General features: G+C 37.2%; 1 protein-coding gene across 15 annotated transcripts in view; it reads left to right on the top strand.

Annotated features, from left to right (window-relative positions):
* Nucleotides 1-21,750, top strand: part of TFEC (transcription factor EC) — a 220,753-nt gene that overhangs the window by 172,380 nt on the left and 26,623 nt on the right. For all 15 annotated transcript variants that reach the window (XM_038557444.1, XM_038557451.1, XM_038557450.1 and 12 more), the window contains 2 exons: nt 3,253-3,504; nt 12,959-13,045. In XM_038557444.1, coding sequence (XP_038413372.1) covers nt 3,253-3,504; nt 12,959-13,045 — 339 coding nt within the window. The remainder of the gene's footprint in view (nt 1-3,252; nt 3,505-12,958; nt 13,046-21,750) is intronic.

Genomic DNA, 21,750 nt, shown 5'->3' with positions numbered 1-21,750 from the left:
ATTGTAATTCTCTATAGAAGACCTCACTAATTTAGGCAAGATTAGAGATGATCCTATTTTATACTTTACTCTCTCTCTGTATACAGTGGCCTACAGAGGAGATGGTAGTCTTGCTCTGAGGAAGGAAATGGATTCATTTGAGTTCTTTTTTGCAACTAACATTTGTGAGCATCTCACAGCTTCTTGTCTTCTTTCTTGTTTTCTTTGATTTTTTTGCATTTGACATTTCCTTCCCTTTGCCCCTGTGCAGGACCATTTCCTTCCAACACCCAATTTATAACCACTTTCTCTTATAATTGTGTTTTTAAAATCAACTGCTTTTTGTGGCATTTTTATTTTTTAATTATTTTTTTAAGATTTTATTTTATTATTTAAGAGAGGGAGAGAGAGAGAGAGAGAGAGAGAGAGAGAGAGAGAGGCAGCGGAGTGGAGGGGCAGATGGAAGCAGACTCCCTGCTAAGCAAGGGAGCCCAATGTAGAGCTCCATCTCAGGACCCTGGGATCATGACCAGAACTGAATGCAGACACTTACCTGACTGAGCCACCTGGGCATTCCTTTGTGGCATTTTTAATTCATTGTATACACCACTGAGCTTTTCCTTTGCTCTCCAGTCATTTCAACTACTTTCTCAAGAGCAATTATTGCGTAGTGTTTAGGAAGGCAGCCTCTTGCATTGCAGCTCTATCCCTTGCTAGCAGAGTGATGAGAGGCATGTTATTAAACCTCTCTGTCTCTGTGGCTTCATCTACATAGTACAGTAGGGATTAAATGATACTTCCCTCCTAAGGTTGTAACAAAAAGTAAATGAAATAATGTAAATATCTTAGTACAGTGCCTACCTGTTGCAAATTATTATTATCATTATTGCTTTTACTGTAGTTGATATTAATACTGTCCAACTAGATCGTAAGCCTGTAGAGCCCTGGGATCACATTTACGACTCCTCTTGTACTCTTGGTGTAACAGCAAATGCAATAAGTACTCTAATGAAGGCTCTTAGAGTCAATGGATGAAAAGTAAAAAATGAATTAGTTAATGAATGTTGTAAATTCTGATTCAACATACTTTTCTTAGAACAAGAGGTATTTTTCATTTGTAGGGATACAATGTTCTTTAGTCTTCAATTACATTGTGTGATTCGTAAATCCAAAGACACTATTTATAATGTACATTTTGTAAATGTATACAGATTAAGAAGGATTAACTAAAACTGTAAGATATTCTAAATAGCTACCCTAAAAAAAATTATCACTGGCATTTTAATGAAATGTTATTTTACAGCTTTAAAGCTCATAGCAATATAATTAGTAATATGTGTAATCTTTATTACCAATCTTAATCTTTTTTATATGACTGAAAAATTATTTTATGGTAGTACAATTAAAATAATGCTAAAAATGTCAGCATAACAGAATTAAACTAAAGTAACTACTACAATATTGTACCCCAAACCAGCTAATTTAAATGCAAAATACTTTGTAAAGGCTATTTATCTGGGCTAATGCATGTTAAGGGATTTAAGGAGTAGTTTGTGTAGCTGAATAAAAGGAAAAATAAGCACTGTACAGCAATCTTTACTATTGTTTAACATGAGGGAAATATTTAATAGGTTTATATATAGGCCACTTGAGGAAAATGTATTAGAAGCCACATCACAGCATAGTAAATATTAAGAGGACTGGCAGGCAAAACTACCTTCAGAGTCTTTTAAAGGAAAAGCTTGACATACTTAAAATTGCACTTATGCAATTGATGTTATATTGCTAACTGTGATAACTAACCAGAATTTTAAGGCTTGTTTTTAAAAGGGATTTCAGACTACTGGACAGTTGTCCAGTTGGCACATGGCACCAGCCAGATTTTTCTCTGAATGCTTCCTTCAATTCATAATGGTCTACACAATTATTATTAAGTGAGAAGATGGAAAGGTTTAAAAGTAAGATTATTTATTTATTTACGAATTTATTTATGTAATCTCTCCACCCACCACGGGGCTCAAACTTACAACCCTGAGATTAAGATCAAGCCAGGTGGGGCACCTGGGTGGCTCCATGGTTGAGTGTCTGCCTTTGGCTTAGGGCGTGATCCTGGGATCCCGGGATCGAGTCCTACATCTGGCTCCCTGCAGGGAGCCTGCTTCTCCCTCTGCCTGTGTCTCTGCCTCTCTGTGTGTCTCTCATGAATAAATAAATAAAATGTTTTTTAAAAAAGATCAAGCCAGGTGCTTTTAAAAATAAGATTTTTAAAAATAAAAATAGGGAATGCCTGGGTGGCTCAGTCAGTTAAGCATCTGACTCTTGATTTCAGCTCACATCATGATCTCAGCGCCCTGGGATTGAGCCCCAAGTGGGCCCACGCTCTGCAGGGAATCTGCTTGAGATTGTCTCCCTCTCCCTCTCTATCGGCCCCTTCTCCTGCTGGTGCTTTCTTTCTTTGTCTTTCTCTCTCTCAAATAAATAAATACATCTTTAAACCAATAAAAATAAAAATAAGTCTAGCACAGAAATTTCAAAAAGTATGGAAAAAAAATCACTTAGATTTTCACTACCCATAAAGCATCATACTTCATACTTAGTATATATATTTCTAGTTTCTGCTCCATCATGGATAATTTTTAAAATATTTAATAAAAATAGTTGTGATTATGTCCCATGGAATATTTATATATAATATACAAAAATCCAAGAAATATAAAGTATATGAAAATTACTAACAGTAGTGAGTCAGCTATATTTTCCTTGTGTTATTTTAGACTTCCTTTTCTGGAACCTCAAAAAGTATTGCTACTTACATATTTATTCCAAATTTTAGTTCAGTTACATGTTATTTTGAGAGCTATTCTTAAAAACTTGATTAGCATTGAAAATATTTTAGTAAGTTTAAATTACCTCTTAAAACTATCATCTAGGGCAGCCCGGGTGGCTCAGCAGTTTAGCGTTGCCTTCAGCCCAGGGCTTGATCCTGGAGACCTCTGATCGAGTCCCACGTCAGGCTCCCTGCATGGAGCCTGCTTCTCCCTCTGCCTGTGTCTTTGCCTCTCTCTCATGTGTGTCTCTCATAAATAAATAAATGAAATCTTTAAAAAAAACTATCATCTATTAATATCTTATGCAAATTATGACAGAAGCATAAACCATAAATCTGAACGAAGTGGATGTTGTGTGTCTATTGTCATAATTCAATTCTTGAAAATGTAACTCTGATTCACCAGATGATACTACACATGATATTTGTTCGGTTTTATTTTGTAGGTCTCAGCACATCTGGAAAGTCCTACGAAGTCCCAGCTACAGAAAGTCCAAAGACAACAAGTAAAACCCTTCATGACCCTTGACTACCAGATTGTCAACCAGACTCTTAAACGGTCACACCCTCCAACACCAAATAGTGCGCTTCTGGTACAGCATGGACACCAGTCTCCTGAGAGTGACACTGGCCTTACTGGAAATCCACTCACCAAGTTACTAAGTGTTGGGAAAGAAGATGACAATGTGGAATGGCATGTATGTCTAATAGCTACTTATGAAAATATATAATCAGTTTTTAAAAATTTAAAGAAATTAAAGTCTACATTTTATAGTAAACGTTCCAAATGCAAATGCATTTAACAAAAAGGGTGTCTTAATGTACTCACTTATAATAATTAGTTATGCACATATTAATTACAATATATAATGAAATATAACAACTCATTTCTTAATACCTCATTTCAGTTGTATCTCAATGTGAATCAAAATCGGCTCTAACAGTAATTTATGTTAGGAAGATTTAGCTTCGTAAAGATTTTCTGGAATATTTAGATAAATGTTTATCAATAGTTATATTATCTTAAATACACATTAAAATAAAACAGGAAGAAGTTGTTTAAATAGCAGTCAATATGCGCTCTAAAATAAAAAAAATCTTACTGCACTTAATATTTTATGGAATTATATCTGGATTTCTTACTGTTAATTATTCATTTATTTCTATTTTCAACAAATACTTGTCTACCATTTACTAAATAACAGGAATTTAAAGGTGTGAGGGATACAAAATGAATAAGAATGTGTACCTTCATGGAAGGTATGTTTATTATGTTTACTATGACCCGCTTGTGAATGAAATTTTGAAAAGCACTGAAAAATGAATTGAATTGGCAAACTACCAGAACTGGGGGGAAGATTTTCTTTAATATTTCAGTGTAGAAAAACTACATTTGTAGCTGAGCTTTCTATTCTTTTCCTTTTCTTTTTTTCCCATTTGATTTGTCAGAGGGAGCCACAGTCCTATGATCTCCCACATTTAATCTCCCAATCTACATTCCTGATGATTATTACTGATTTCAGGTCGCTGCTTTTTAGCTATGAAGTTTGTAGCCTTCAGTCACCAAAGAGTAATGCTCAGTACCCCGTTATGTGAATGCCAAGTGGTAGAGGAAGATTTCGTTTTTTGCACATTTTATGTTAATCTGGAAAAGGGAGAATAATAAGTATCTGGTAGACTGTTTAATAAAATGTAAAACAACCACAAAACAGGACTCATTGAAATCCAACACTGAGCATAAATCTCTATATGTGTTATCTACTGATAACTGTCAATAGGTGGATATATAAAGAATTTTTTAAAAAATGAATGTAGAGTTAGTTTCTCTATTCACTCTATGAAGAGCATAAAAATATATGTAGAATGAAAATCATCTGTATAGTAAATATTAGAACTCAACCCATACAATTTATCTTACAACCACCTTTCCAAAGTTCATTGCATTGTGTGGAAGATTGATTTCTAAAGGAAAAAACAAATCCCAAAGGATATGCATATGCCAGTCAGTTCCAGGCAAAACCCAGACAATGATCTTATTATGTATCTTATTAAATATGTTTTCTAAAAAATAAGAAAAGATAAGGAATATATCTATATCAGTGTTCTCAGTTTTTCTTAGTAAATGTTTTTATTCCCTAGGCACACAGCTTACCTTTTCTTTTATAATAGTTTTTACATTATAAAGGAAATTGATGTGATTTTAGTGGTCTTTCAGGTGGTGCTAGTCAAAAGGAGTTGCTGAGAAGGGCTGAAAGCCCCAAGAGGTGCAGAGCTCTAGGGGCAATGTGCACGTTGGTTACAGAACTTTTTTTTCTATTTTTTAAGCCATTATACTTTCAACTATGTGTATATAGTTTCTTCTATCATTAATGTCTGTTTAATCATAAGTTTATTCAACGCGTTATTGTTTTAATCAGTGTGAGTTCTCTTTGAAGTCGACTTACCACGTGCACATTTTCACATACTGCCACCATGCACAGCCTTGTTATCTTTCATAGCTAAGATGTATCCTATGTTGTTGCAATTTCCTAATATTCTTTGATTCATGCTAGGAGTCCATGTCACAAAGCACCAAGTGTGCAGTCTTTAGAGTCAGACCATATGGGGTTAGAACCACCACTTACTAGCTGCATGGTCTCAGTCTTTAACCTCTCTCTTCCCAGCATTCCTACAACTTGAAGAGTTGTTTTGATGCTTGCATTTTTAAAGTTCCTAACACAAAGGCAGAGTGGGGGCTCAGGAGATGATGGCTGTTGCCATCCTTTGGTGTTTCTTTCTCCTACACTTGTCTTCCTGAGACATCATAGAGTATTTTATTAATTCAAAGAAGATCTCAGAAATCATAGCTACCACAGAATAAGTCTGTGAGAGCATCCTTAGAGTCAGGATTTGGGAATTGGTATTAGGAGTAACGTGGTGATTAAGGGTCTCTGACACAGTGAAATATAAAATCAAAAGAAACTTTTTATAGCCTAGGCCTTTCCGGGATAAAATTTGTATTCATGGCACACAAGACCCTTCCTGTTTAACCCTGGCCTCCTGACTCAACTTCTCATTCAGCTGCCCCATTGCACTCTGTGCTTCAACCATATGGGTTCAGCCATATGGTGATTCTCACAGTGACCAGGTTCTCTCTTCTTATGTCCTTTCTTTATCAACTACTCATTCAGTCTCCACCATTTGTCTAGATTATTCTAACTCTTCAAAATCCATTTCAGGTTTCTTCTCTAAGGAGCTTTTACTAGTGGTTCCCTGTGTGGATGAGCACTTATTCTCGGACTTCTCATAGTAACACCTGTGTCATGTGGATAAAAATTGTATTATTCAGCACAGCATCTTCACAGCACATACTATCTCTTAATTATTCATTTTCTTGTTTTCTTATCTGCTGTACCTCCTAGAAGCTATAGGTTGAGGGGAAGAGAAAAAAAAGCAAATAATTATAATATTATGTAGAAAGGATAATGGTATAGATAGGAGCATGAAAGTGCTGTTTTCATTCAGAAATGTCCGTAGTAAGACTTAGAGAAAGTGCCTAGTGGGGGCATTTACACAGATTAGGGAGCATGAGTAAAGAATAAAGGTGGAGGGGGCAGCCCAGGTGGCTCAGCGGTTTAGCGCCATCTTCGGCCCAGGGCCTGATCCTGGAGACCTGGGATCGAGTCCCACGTCGGGCTCCCTGCATGGAGCCTGCTTGTGTCTCTGCCTGTGTCTCTGCCTCCCTCTCTCTCTCTCTCCCTGTGTCTCTCATGAATAAATAGATCAAATCTTAAAAAAAATTTTTAAAAAAAGAATAAAGGTGGAGAACAGCAGAAAATGAGGTGAGCAGAAAAAGAGAGGCAGGTGGCACAAAAGGTGACAAGAGATGACAACAATAGACAAATCACAGAATCCATGTCAATCAATTTCAAATCCTTGAAAGGTTTAACTGTGGGGGCTGGAGTGACATAATCAGATTTGACCATAATATTCTGTCCTCTATGTAGAAGAGGAATGCATCCAGGAGGTAGAGGGCCAGCTGAGAGTTAGAGTTGAGGTATGTGGGAGACCACCATGTGGAGATGCCAGTAACAGCTAGAGATCCAAGTTCACCTTGAGGAGAGTAATCTAGACCGGAAAAAGAGATTTGAGAGTTGCCAGCACATGGGAGATACTTAAAAGCTCAAGTGAGAAAGAGAGCTCCTGGAGGTCATGAATATAGTCAAGTCAGGAGAGCAGGGAACCAAGGATGGGATGGAGCCATCAGCAATATTGAAGTGGGGGGGTGGTCACAGAGGAGAGACTGTCAAGGTAAAATAAAAAAGATAGCCAGCGGGGTGTCATCGAAGCCAAAGAAAGAATTAGGATAAAGAAGGAGGGAATGAACTATACACTCAAGCGTAGCAGCCAAGTCTACTGAAATAAGAGCTGATACATATCTATTCAATCTGGCTGTTAAGCAGTCAAGGAAAATAACAACAAAAGGAATTTCAACAGGATGGTGGGCAGAAACCATTTGACAGGAGGTGGAGAGGTTGAAACCTGGGATGTTTGGGATGACTGGAAAGATAATAAGGCAAAGACAGAGAGTCGTAAACTGAAAATGGTTTACTTGATCTGCAACAGGGTCTAGATTGGATCTACAAGGAAGATTGTGTTCTGATGAGTGAGATCATGGAATTTAGGATTTTAGAAATGGAGTGGTTTAGAGGATGACAAGACTCAAGGCCTGGCTAAAGAATAAGCAAAGAGAAGGCTAAATTCAGATTTATGATTTTGAGAGAGGCGAGTTAAAATATTCAACTACAATTGTTAATTTATTTTTCTGTAGAATTCTGACAAGTTGTTGCTGTAGGTATTTTTAAGGGCACGTGAATTTCTGTTCATTTGGTATTACTTTTCCTTTAAGATTTTATCTTGAATTTTATACAGCCATTAGGCATAGCATTGCAACTGTGATTTCCTTTTGGTCATATTTGTGGTACATCTTTTCACTTTATTTTCAGCTTTCTCTCTTTTTTTATTTTAATTAATGATACAATACCTAGATTCTTGAAGTAGTATGTTAGTTCACTTACATTCTTGTTATTACCATTAGGATTTATTACCTTTTTAATGTTTTAAAATGCCTATGTTTCATTATTTGCCATTTTTTTCTATCCTCCATTGAACAGGTTAAGTTTTTCTCTCTTTTATTTTTTTGTTGCTCTAACTTTTTAAGGTACATAGTTATATTTTTCTGCATCTATATCATTGTTTAACTAGGTCTATGTCATACCCTCAAGTAAAAATCTTCCTGAATATGGTCTTATCTTCTTGTTCTCACTTATCTCCCTGTATTGAGATTTATAGTATCTCTCTCTCTCTCTCTCTCTCTCTCTCTCTCTCCCCCTCCCTCTCTCCCTCCCTCCCTCCCTCATCTCTCTATCTATATTCTTGTTTAGGCCACAGAATTTTTACTTTTATTCACTCATTTTTCTTTTTCTTTTTTTTTTAAGATTTATTTATTTGACAAAAAGAGAGCACTTGCGCACACATGTGCATATGCCTATGGGGGGGGGGGCAGGAAGAGAAAAGTAGACTCTCCACTGAGCAGGGAGCCCCCACATGGGGCTTGATCTCACAACCCTGAGATCATGACCTGAGCAGAAATCAAGAATTGGACACTCAACCAACTGAGCTACCCAAGCACCCCTATTTATTCATTTTTCTTATATTTTGTATAGATTTTATAGGTTTTTTTACCCAAGATTTTATTTATTTATTTATGAGAGACACACAGAGAGAGGCAGAGACACAGGCAGAGGGAGAAGCAGGCTCCCTACAAGGAGCCTGATGCAGGACTCAATGCCAGGACCCCGGGATCACAACCTGAGCCAAAGCCAGATGCTCACCCACTGAGCCACCCAGGTGCCCCAGATTTCATAGTCATGTTTATCATCTAACTGCAGTACCTCCTGGAAGAGTTTTTCAAAGGCTTTTTGCCTTAAAACTTCTGAGTTCTGCCTTAGAACAATTTTTTTTTTTCCTTAGAACAACCTTATTTCACCCCACATACTTAAAGGATATTTTACTGGTTATAAATGTCCAGGTTCAACGTTCTTTACCTTTTTATTTATTTTATTTTATTTTATTTTATTTTATTTTATTTTATTTTATTTTATTTTATTTTATTTTATTTTATTTTATATTTTTCATTCATTCATGAGAGACAGAGAGAGAGAGAGGCAGAGACACAGGCAGAGGGAGAAGCAGGCTCCACGCAGGGAGCCGGACGTGGGACTCGCCCTGGGCCAAAGGCAGGTGCTAAACCACTGAGACACCCAGTGGTCCCCAGTTCTTTACCTTTAATACTTCAATTATTATCCCATTTTCTTCGTGTACCCAGTGCTGTTGAAAACTTTCATTGTTGGTCTTTTGTAGATATTTATTTTTAAACGTGTCAAATCTTATAAATGTTCTATTGCCTTCAAATCTCATAGTTCACATACCTATTATCTCCATTTTTATTTTAGTTAAAATAATTTGCTTCTTATTTTATTATCTTCATTTACCATTTTGAAGATGCTTATTCTGCTGATCTGTAATTCTTCTTTTGTCTAATATATTATTTCTGTTTCATCTGATATAAAATGTTGTGTTTATTGTCTTTTTAGAGACAACAACTGGATTCCTAGGTTTGATTAATTTTGAACATTCCTGGAAGCTATGAAGGAAGGTTTTGAATGGATTTTAGCTATTAAAATCAATTTAGGATAATGGAGGAACCAATGTCTTTAATAAATTGGAGGCAAAAATAGTCAAGTCAGTGGGTGACAAAAATGAAGGATAGATGTGTTAGAGAAGCAAAGAAGAGCCTCCAAGGAGGATGGGTTTTCACATGTAGGAAAGAAAGGGTTTCTAGTGAAATAGGAGAAACCTATGTTTATTGACAACAGGGAAAAATTAAAGATGCAGGAGAGTGAGTCATTTAGGATGCAAGTTTCTGGGAAGAAAGGGGAAAAATGATATATATATAATTTTGGTGAAACTTCTAGAGATACTCCAAAGAAAAGCATTTATCGTAAATTGTGTTTAGCATCCTTCTTTCCTCAGGTCTTCTTTACATTTGTCCAGTACAAATTTGTTTGTCCATTAACGATAAATGTGAATGAGAGAAACATCATGAAATTAAACTTTGAGTTTAGTAACAATCAAGAACATATTTTAAAACTTTCATGGACTATGCTAAACAAAAGAAACAAAATATGCATATTTATTACCCTAGATCCTTTAACAATGTCTCTATGCACATGCAATAACGTCTAATGTCCAGACCATATGTGGAATCCAAAAAACAAAAAAAATGAATAAACAAACAAAAAAAGCATAACCAGACCTATAAATACAGAGAACAAACTGATGATTGCCAGAGGGAATAGGAGTGGAGAATAGGCAAAGCGGGTGATGAGGAGTGTGAAGTACAGGCTTTCAGTCATAGAATGAATAAATCATGGGAATAAAGGCCCAGCATAGGGAATGCCCTCGATGGTATTATAATAGTGTTGCATGGTGACAGATGGTAGCTACACTTGCGGTGAGCATAGCATAACATATAGACTCATCAAATCACTGCGTTGTACACCAGAAGCTAATGTAGCATTGTGTGTCAACTGTACTCAAATTTAAAAATTAAAATTAATTAATTATTTAAAAAATCCAGACCATTGTCAAGAGCCCGCACCCTTGAAGATGGTACTCGCGAACCACATGTGGCTATTTAAAATTTAATGTTAAATTAATTCAAATTCAATAAAGCCTTTAAAAATTGAATGAGATAAAAAAAAAAAACTTAATTCTGAGCCTGGGAATTTGAATAAAAACTTGAGAAAGGAAGATTTAATCCCTCAGTTAAACTAGCTACATTTCAAGTGCTCAGTAGCCACATGTGGTTAGTTGCTATGGTATTAGACTGTGCGGATGTAGGACATTCCTATGCTTGCAGAAATTGTTGGGGGACACCACTGGGCTAGAGGGCTTTGCAACCTACAGAGCATACTTTTCAACTTCGTCTCAAACTTATCTCCTGCTCCCTTCCCATTGACTAACCTTCACGTTCCAACCTTAAGATCTTTGACATTTTTGCTTCCTTTCCAAAACTACTCATTGCCATGTTGTTCATGTCTTTTTTTCAAATATCAGTAAGCCCTTCTCTGACCATTTCTAGTGCAACACTCATCCCCGTCAAGCTCTCTCCCCCACCTGCTTTAATTTCTTCAGACCATTTGTTATTAAGCCGTTTATTGTCTCTTTCCTCATTAGTGTTAGAGCTCCAAGAGGGCAGAGACTTTGTGCTGCTTGCTTTTATCGTTCTAGTACTTACAACGTGGTCCTGCAATAAATACTGCTCCACAAATTTTTGTTAAATTAATGCTAAAGCACGTTCCAATTTTTTGGCATATCAACTTTAGGAGTATCTTAGTGGAAGTCTGAATATTTGATTCTCTAAGGTTCTCAGAAATCTTGCGTAGAAGATAACATTAACAGAATCATAAAATGTTTTTATCTATCTCTCCAAGTTTATCCTCATTGTTTCTGCACGTTATAGGAAATTCAGAGTACTACAGCTGTATAAATTCAGCATTCTCATTATCTTGGAGTCTACACCATATTTTAAAATTTCATTGAAGAGAATATAATGGGAGAGAGGAGAGCGAGAGCCAGAGAGAGAATGGGGGGAGGGGGGAACAATCAGACTATTTTTAAAATACAAGCTTTCTTTTATTTATTTATTTATTTATTTATTTATTTATTTATTTATTTATTTATTTATAGTTTGATGAGGAACTATTTCTTGTTGTTTCAAGTCTTTATTTAAATTCTAGTTAGCTAACATTAGTGTAACATTGGTTTCAGGAATAGAATTTAGCGATTCACACTCACATACAACACCCACTGCTCATCACAAGTGCCCACCTTCACCTCCACCCCCCATTTGGTCATCCTCCACTCACCTCCCTCCACTAACTCCCTCCATTTTTCCTCTAAGGCTAACAGTCTCAATGGCTTACCTCCCTCTGTTTTTTTAAAGGCAAACATTTAAAATCTTCTCCAACTAAAGTAGAGAAAGGAAGGAAGGCTATTTTAGAAAGGAATTTGAGAAAGGGAGTAAAAAGCTGATTTAAAGTATGATTTTAGGGGACGCCTGGTGGCTCAGTGGTTGAGCATCTGCCTTTGGCTCAGGGCATGATCCCAGGGTCCTGAGATCAAGTCCCACGTCGGGCTCCCTGCATGGAGCCTGCTTCTCCCTCTGCCTATGTCTCTGCCTCTCTCTCTCTCTCTCTCTCTCTCTCTCTCTGTGTGTCTCTCATGAATAAATCAGTAAAATATTTTTAAATAAAATAGACAAAAAATAAAGTAGGACTTTAGGGCCCATTTTCCAGAATTTCAATCCTGCCTTTGTCACTCACGAGCTTTGTAACAAGTTATTGCACATTTCTTCCCCTCAGTTTCCTCATTTGTACAACAGAGGTAATGATGGTATCCACTTCCTATTTGTTGTGAAGGTTAAATGTGCTGGTGTATGTGAAGCACACAGAAAGTGCCTGGCTCATCTCCCGTCCCCGCACTGTATGCGTCTGCTATTGTTACTATTTAAGGGGTCGGTGATTGTTGTTGTTTGTTGATATTGCTATTATTATTATTAGCCATTAGGGGAAGTTGGATAGTGTGTTTCCACGTAGTTTGTTTCCATGTAGACCAATCAGCTGGTTTGACCACTGCTGTTTGAATATCCACCTATAAGATGCAATCAAAACATTTCAAAAGGAAAATAAAGTTTGTAGGAAGTCATCTCTCTACATGTTAAGTACATGGGCTCTGGCTTGAGGCACCTCATGATAACCACTCTATTTATATAGATACTGATTTCCAAGGAGTAGCCCAGGGTGGTTGGCCCAGCCATCACCTGCCAGCTGGTGGAAGCAAATGCATGGAAAAGGAGCACAGATCAAAGAGTGGCAGGATTTCTTCATTTTAAGTTCTGAAGTATTCTGGGTTTTGATATACATATAACCTTAATTTAAATATCCCTTAAAACTTTTAAAGATTGCTAAATTTTTTTCTCTCTGAATTAGGCTGAAGCACAACTCTTATCATTATGCACAGTATTCTAAATGTATTATATTTTGCTAGATGGAAGACGTTATTGAGGATATAATCGGTATGGAATCAAGTTTTAAAGAGGAAGGAACAGACTCTCCTCTGCTATTGCAAAGAACAGTAAGTGTTTCCAGACCCGAGGAGGTCAATGAGATTGAGATAAATAATGGCATCTGATGATAAGGAAAAGACATTCAATTTGATTAGTAAATGGTATCTTTTTCTACGCTTTTGATGCAGTCACAAGATAACAGCTGAATATTAGGAAATATTATTGGTGCAGAAAAAAGATTATGTAATGTTATTGGGAAGATGATAGGGCTTGTGATATTCTCTCCATCTATCTATTTAATCCCTATAAACATCCATCTAATTATATATTCTAATCTGTTATAGCATTCTAATCAGTTATAAATGTTATAGCATTTATAGATTTAATTTTCAGATTTCCTGAAACACAGCACACAATCAAAACACCCTCATGAGCTAATGGCTAAACTTTTTTTACCACAACTGGTACCATTTTACCACAACTGGACCATCAGATTCAGAGGCTCTACACCTTGTAGAGACGAAAAAATTATAACAAAAAATATGACTTTACTTTAGGACCAATAACCTGAGATCAAAGATGAACTTAAGTAGAACAGGCCTCACCCTACTTGAAGGCATGCGGACAGACATCTATGTTGCAATCAGCACAAATTCCTGGAATGACACGTAATGAACGGATGGTTTCTTATCTCCTGTTTGATTGCTGTTACCTCCTCATTGCTCATTTATTAATCACTAAAAATGTTATTTGTAAAGCGTGTGCGAAGTCTTTTCATGTACTTTGAAGGGTTATTGTTGGTTTGCTTATTGTCTTAGATCTTTTAGAAAAATGAGAAAAAATATGAAAGATTGTGATTGAATTGTTATTTTAGACATTTCATTTAAAGAAAATACATTTTGACTATATTATGTGATACAGATATTTTTCATCAGTAAATCAATGAGCTGGGATACGTGAATGATGAACATATAAAGTTAAGACCTTAAGAAAAAATTACTTTTTTCTCTTTTATTTCTTTTGTTCCAGACACAATATCTAGAAAGAAGTATCTCTTTCCTCCTTTTCTCTGGTATCCAAGAGCTCATAGGACAGGTCACTAATACTGGCATTATCTGACAAAGGTCAAATGAGATTTAAAACCTAGTCTTTTTGCAAGTTTTATTTTTATTTTATTCTATTTTTTTTAGGATGGACTGACAATTCTTTCTACGTCTTCTGTCTTCAGATTTCAAGCAGCATAGTTATATGAAATCTGACTAATTCTCTAGATAAATATATTATTAATGATAATTTCTCCCTGCCTAATTTCACAGCATGAAGATACTATTGTCTTAACTAGTATTCAGCTTCTGGGTTTCAGTAAATGATATTAATTTCCTGCAATCTTTTCTTTCTATGTGGTACTCATTAAAATTGTGTACAGAAACATTCTCTTTGTTAAACGATTGTGCTTGTTCTGTAGAGGCTGCATAGAATGGATGACTCAGGACAAATTAGTGGCAATAACTATCTGGAATTTACTTTTGATATCTAGGATGTACTTTTAAAAAGATAGATACTACTGGCCTACCTGCACTTACACAAAGAAATATCTGTGTGTTGACCAATCGCAAAACCAAAGAGTTTAGTTAACCAAATATAGTGATTCTATATGTATTGTGTGCAAAGCATAATACACGTGCCATAGGAAACTGAAGTAGAATAAGACACAATTCACAAGCCAAGAGGTCACAGGATAGTGGGGTGGGGGAGTGAGGTGTACCTGAGAGTCAGGGAGGGAGAGTGTGGATTTTGGTCTTAAACCCAGGTTCCAATCTAGACACTGTGCAAGTCACTTAACCTCTCAGCTTTCTTCTACATTACAAGAATTATTAAAATATTTATCTCCAAGGCTGGTTTTTTTTAAGATTTTATTTATTTATTCGTGAGAGACACAGAGAAAGAGGTAAAGACCCAGGCAGAGGGAGAAGCAGGCTCCCTGTGGGGAGCCCGACATGGGACTCGATCCCGGGAGCCCAGGATCACGTCCTGGGCCGAAGGCAGACGCTCAACTGCTGAGCCACCCAGGCGTCCCTACAAGGCTGTTTTATATTAAATCTTAGTATACTACATGTGTACATTGAAATATTAGTCAGAGAGTTGCTCTGGAGTTTGAGTGAAGGAGAAACCATATTAAATTGATATATTTTTTTTTTTTGTAAATGCTTTAGGAAAAGATGTTTGAAATATAGTTATGAGGGATAGTTAAGGTTCTAAGAGGCAGCCAAGGACACAGAAAAGTAGCAAGTCTTGAACATAAGAAAAAGCAAGAGGGGAGGGGGGAAAAGGATGTTTAAGAATGGCTGATAGAACAGAGGAGACTCTGAAGGATTTTTGTAGTTCATGTGGATAAAAATAAAGACCTGTTGGATTCAGAAGAATGCTTTGAGTGAGCGTGTTAGCCAGTGAACTTTTGGTACAGATGGTAGAAACTGGCTCATCCGGGGCTTAAACATGAGAGAAGTTTGTTGGTTCATGTGCTGTGTAGATTCCTAAGTAGTGCCCCATGTGGGCAGCCCCCCGAAACTTCGCCCTTGTTTTCTTCTGTGCTGGCTCTATTCCCAGCCATTGAGCAAACACTGTCATGGCCTGTTCCTAGCTATGCACATACTTCCTTCTTGCCAACCCAGTTTGTTTTTGTTTTCGTTGTTTTTTTTGTTTGTTTGTTTGTCAGCTTTGGGTTTTTTGGCAAACACCTACTTCTGCACAAGGAAGAGAATTTTCTGATTAATTGAAGTCAATCCTGGTGGCCCCACTTCCCCTACCAGAGACAGCTTTAAGAATGGGCTCGTGTCGCAATTTTGACATGTTGAGCTGCCTTCCGGGAACTTCCTTAAGTCTTTAAAGTAGACCCCAAGAAAGAGAAGGGTTTTGCCTCTTCATGACGTTATAGGATAATGGGATTTATGTAGTCATTTTATTGCCCAGAAGCTAAATAGACTAAGGAAAACCAAACCAAACCAAACCAAACCAAACCAAAACAAAACAAAAAAAAAAAAAAAAAAAAGAAGAAGAAGAAAAGCCAAAAGAAATGCTGCTTATATGCTCTTGGCAAATTCTTTGCCTGTGGATTTCATATTATGTAAGATTTTTTTTTTTTTGCCTTTATTTGATAAGCTAAGTGTGTCTGATTGTTATAACCAAATTCATCCTAATGAATACACTCCAGGCAGGCTTGGCGGCCTAAGGGAAGAAGAGCATTCCTCTTGGTTCCAGTTAAATCCCCGGGATGATTCTTACTGGAGCAACGCCTGTCATTTATCTATGCCTCAGCCAGCTGCTCTGAGTCTTAGAGTTGAGCAGCCCCACGCAACAAATTCCCTAGACTAAGTGAGAACGAGAAGAGGAGTTGTTACCAAAATAAATGTCAGTGAATTCTAATGAGGCTAAACCAACAGATGTCATTATGGTGAGCTTCAAAAGTGAGATATTTATTAATTCACAATAACTATCATTAATTTCTCACCTATTATTTGAAGCTCACTTTTCTATGCATTTTACATACATTTTCTCTAGTTCTTGTGGAGATCGATGGAATCTCAGGAGCCGTCTATTGAGTGCTTAGTCATGGGGACAGGCTCTGGCAGTGGTGTGAGAGAAAGCCTTGGATCTCACCGAGCTAAGATTCATCTCGGGACCACGGCCTACAGGCTTAGCTACAAGTCATGATATAACTTCTGTTGATGGGAAACTTGGAAGCTGCTGAGGGGAGCCTTGGACCCCTTGTGGTGGGCCTTCCAATTTATCCAGCTTGAATGAACTAGTGCAAGGTCTTCACAGATCAATTCAGCCTGGGTCTTTCCCACCCAGAAATGAATGCTGAGTGATGAGTGACTGGAAGCAGAAAAATTAAGAAGTTACCTCTCGATTTCTATTGGCTACCTCTCAGTTTCTTCTATTTTTTTTTTTTTTTTTCTCAGTTTCTTCTCAATGCAACTATATAAACTAGATGGCGAGGAGCTAAAGTGCAGGAAACCTTCAGCCAAATCAGTCATGCTTTCGACAAAACCCTAACCGGTCAGTTTCTCAGTCCCTTTAGTGTCAGTGCATTTTTCTCTTCCCCATTTAGCCCCCCCTTTGCATGATGATATCCTAGATCTTGTTATTGCCATTTTTTTCTATCCCCTAATGTTTTTATTTCACTTTTGACCATTGCATTCTATTTGCTGAGTGCTTCTGTAGTTTTCTTATTTCACCAATTGTTCAAGCTCTAAATCGATGCACTCTATCACTATTTTCAATAGCTATGACTCTGCACTTGCAACATTTTGAAAATGTCTAGAGTCTTTGGTCAAGCACTATAACCAATCCTCTTGCAAACACTCCTAACATATCTCTGGGTTTTTTTTGGTGATTTTTTTTTTTTCATTTTACTTCCCTAGCAAAGCCCCAACCTGATTAAACTTCTCTCATCTTACTCCACAACTCAACCTGAGCCACTTAATGGATAAAATTTCACCACATTTCTCATAGTTTTCACCTCAAGTACATCACCAAAATGTCACAGGGCCTTTTACCACCACTGTGGGAATTCACAGCTATTCCCTGGTAAATATTCCCATTAACTGAGACCATTTTTTAAAAATTCCTTCTCTTTTCACTTCAAATCTCCACAATTCATTGCCCATTCTTCCTTTTTCAGCCGATTTCTCTTTTACAGTGTATTTCAAAGAGCAAATGTATGCAACGCTATTGGAACTCATTCATTACTCGGCATCTCCAGTTATACGAAACCACCTGTATCTGTTTTCATTTCTTCCACCATCTCTTCTATAGAATAATTAGAATAATTGCTCCAGCTCACGATCTAAAGCCAGCCCACCACGTGTGCTCCAGATCTCACTCCTTCTTACCTTCTCAAGGACTTTGCTTCTCTAAGTAGTGACTCCTTCTCCTACATAATCAGTCTATTCTGATCTATTGGGTTATAAGTATCAGTCTTACACTGGTCTTTAGTAACACTCCCTAAAAATAAAACCAAACCCCCAAACTCCCTTTGAACACATTTTCTGTCTGGCTGCCATATTATGTCATGACTGACTCACACACAAAAGAACTTCTTGCTTCTATCCTCACTCTGCCACCATTTGCTCCCCTCCTGTTTTCTAGTCTCCAACAGAGCTGTCGTCCTCACAATTCTAAAGGAGCTCTTCAAGCCAACCGAAGCAGAAGCCAGCAGTAAGTTCTCCATTCTCACCTGACTTGGCTTCTTGGTGGTATTTGCCATGGTTGACCACTCTTCCTTCTTAAAGTACCATCTGGGATTCTATGGCACCACCTTTTCTGGTTTTCTATTACCTTGCTGGTTCTTTCTCTTCTAACAGATGTCTAAATGCTCATGTGTACCAAGGCTAGGACTTCAGCCCTCTTTTCTCATGTATCAATACATCCTACGGGTGACCTCCACCCTTCTCCAGCCGATCTCTCCCCTCTATGCTTGTATATCCTCCTGCTTGTTGTCTTTTATGCTCCTAACAGACATCTCAAACAATATGACTAACAAAAAGTCTCTGTCCTCCCCCCCACACCTATCCCAATCTCCTTTTGGTTTATCTAGCACCCCCACTCCAAGAGTCATCTTTCTTCTCTCTCTTACTCAGACATCTGCACATCTATCAATATGTCCTAAGGAGCATCCGAGATTATCTGAATCTCACAGCTTATCAGCATCTCCATTAAAACGCTTTTCCAGACTGCCATTATCTCTCACTTGAACCTCAGAAACTGACTGCAGCCAAACTTCCCTGCTACTTCTTGCCCCCTTACAGCTGTTCATGCAGTAGCCAGAATGCTCTGCACAAAGCAAAAATCAGATCCTGTTTCTCCTTGCTTCACATGCTATTAACTTCCTAAAATCCTCAGAATATAATCCAGACACTTTACCATTGTCAGCATTTCCCTTTAACTTTAGGCTCTGGCCTCTATAGCCTTCTTCTTGCTCCCTGAACATGACATGCAGACTATCATCTTAGGGCCATTGAACTTCCTTTTGTGGCTTGGAATACTTTGTCCCAGAACTTCACACGGCTGCCCCTTTATGTTTCCAACCTTTAGACAATGCCACCTTGTCAGAGAGGCCTTCCACAAACAGCCTAGCTAAAAGATCCCATCTCATCATTCCCAAAATCAATATCAAATTTTGATAACCTCTGACTCGTATGATTAGAATTATTATTTTATCTACTTATTTATTGTATGCTCCCACCCCTAGAATGTAAACTCCTTGAATATAACAGTTTTGTCCATTTTGTTCACTTCTGTGTCCCTGGACCCTAAAGCTGTGACCTCTTCATTATTATATCATCAGCACCTGGCACTGGCACCATCCCTAGCACATCGTAGGTGTTCAGCAAATGCATGTGAAATAAACACTTCAAAATACACACGTAGGGATCCCTGGGTGGCTCAGTGGTTTAGCACCACTTTCAGCCCAGAGTGTGATCCTGGACACCCGGGATCGAGTCCAACGTCGGGCTCCCTGCATGGAGCCTGCTTCTCCCTCTGCCTGTGTCTCTGACTCTCTCTCTCTCTCTGTGTCTCTCATGAATAAATAAATAAATACAATCTTGTAAAAAAAATACACACATAGTATTGAAAAAATGATTCCCATCATACATTAGTACTTAAAAAATTTTTAATGGGAAAAAAAGCAGTAGCAACAAGGATAACAACCATAATAAAAGCTACCGTGCCTTAGGTACTTGCTACATGACAAGGATTGTGCAGAACATATTTAGTGAAAAATTGCATTGATCATCACAACAAACCTATGGGATAGAGACTAGTATTACCTATTTTCACTTTATAAATGAGGAAGGAGGCTTAGAGAAGTTCACTAATTTGTTCAAGTCATGCAGTTAGTGAATGGCAGGGTAGGGTTTGAAATCCAGTCGTGTATGATACTAGAGACAGCAGCAATCCTCCTCCTCCTCCTCCTCCTCCTGTCCCAGAAGCCTCAGAAGGAAGCTGATTCCTAGAACTGTAGAATCATAAGAGTTGACGGGACCTTAGACTGATCTGATTCTCTGCCACTCCAGCGGAATGATTGCTTGGCCTAAGAGTTTAGATCTGTTTCCCTATAATTTCCACCAGTTGGTCTTGGTTTCACCCCTTCCCTTACGAGATGTGGTTGTGCATAGTAACTCATATCTTTTATCCTCCATAGCTCTTTTCTCAATCAGGTGTCTGTAAATGCTGGTGGCATTTGGCAATCTCAGTAAACTGTTATAGTTCAAGACCATTCCAGAGACGAGGACTGAGTAAATATTAACAACCCCTTGTGCTTGGTTGGAACTTGAGAGGACTGCATAACATCAACAAGCAAGCTTTTGTCAATCACAGCCTAGACCAGATTAGTCTTAAAGTCCAAGGGAGCCAAAGTTCACCTTGGCACAGAGTTTTCTGTGCAGTCCTCTCAGCTATTGTTTGCCAGTTTTTAAGGAAAAGAAAATGATGAAGTAGAAGGAGAAAATCGTGGCTCTCTTGGAGGTTAGAGACACTGCCGAGTTAAAACTGGTGAGCAAGTGCATTTTGGAATTACTTCAGTGTTTGGAGATGAAACCACCTTAAATACTGAATAAACTTTATAAAGTAATAGGCAATAAAACAAGGTATGTAGAAATTGAGCTTTGAAATGCATAATATATAATCTGCTGTACAGACAAGCTTGTTTACTTACAAGATAGTTTTTGGTGCTCTGGATAGAGTAAAAATATTGTTATACTCTCTTTAGTAAAAAAAAAATTGTTAAAAATATTTTATTGGGATTTTTCTATCAAAAAGTGAGGATTCCCTTGGTTATTTATTGCAGTGTTTACATTAAATCAATAACTGTTTTTGTTAATTTAGTACTAAATAGATCATGTGCATATAAAGTATATGGTACTAAAGTATTTATAAGTTACCATCTCTATTTTGTGCTTTATCTTTTCTACTTAAGTTATAAGCCAGCTGGCCAAGGACAAGGGACATTCTACTCCCGCCCAACACATTATTTTTTTTATTCACTCATAATAGAACAAAAATAATAATAACTCAGTGGGACTTCCCTATTCAATATTTGTCATTCAAACCTCATAGCCCAGCTTTTGCAAATAAAATAAAGAGGGAGAGCAATGATGTGTGTCTTAAAACTGGAAAAATCTAGTTTACCACATTTAAATGAATAAATACCCCAAAGGGAAAAAAAGTAATCTTTTAAACGTCAGTTTTTTGTGTATACATACATTGTGTGGTATATGCTTCCCTACAGCGCTCTCTCTTTATGCCTAATGTTTGTCTTCTTTTTATGTCTGCAGTTATTCTAATAATCTCATGCTCACTTTTACCATTTTAGTTCCACAGTGACTATCTTCACAGAACAGAAAAATAGAAGATTAAACCATTTAAAGTTTTTCTCAGTTTCCCATGAAATTTAATACTAAATATGTGCTATGGATAGTTATGTAGATATCACACATTCGCATATATATATATATATATATGATTTTTTGCTTTTAGTATTTATACTGAAAAATTGTCTGAAAATATATAACTATATGTATTTTTTTCCTCTTTTGTATTTATAATGAGATATTCTGGGAGAAAGACATGTCACACACACAGACCACACAGACACATGTACATAATATGCATATGTAATACATCTATGCATATACACTATACATATGTATGTTCACACACAACCCTCCAGGAAATTCTCAGGGTTTTAGATAAGCAATTAATTTTCACG

Source organism: Canis lupus, chromosome 14 (assembly GCF_011100685.1).
Source record: "Canis lupus familiaris isolate Mischka breed German Shepherd chromosome 14, alternate assembly UU_Cfam_GSD_1.0, whole genome shotgun sequence".
Classification (NCBI taxonomy): domain Eukaryota; kingdom Metazoa; phylum Chordata; class Mammalia; order Carnivora; family Canidae; genus Canis; species Canis lupus.
The sequence above is the reverse complement of the archived record's forward strand: the minus strand, read 5'-3'. Positions and strand labels throughout refer to the sequence as shown.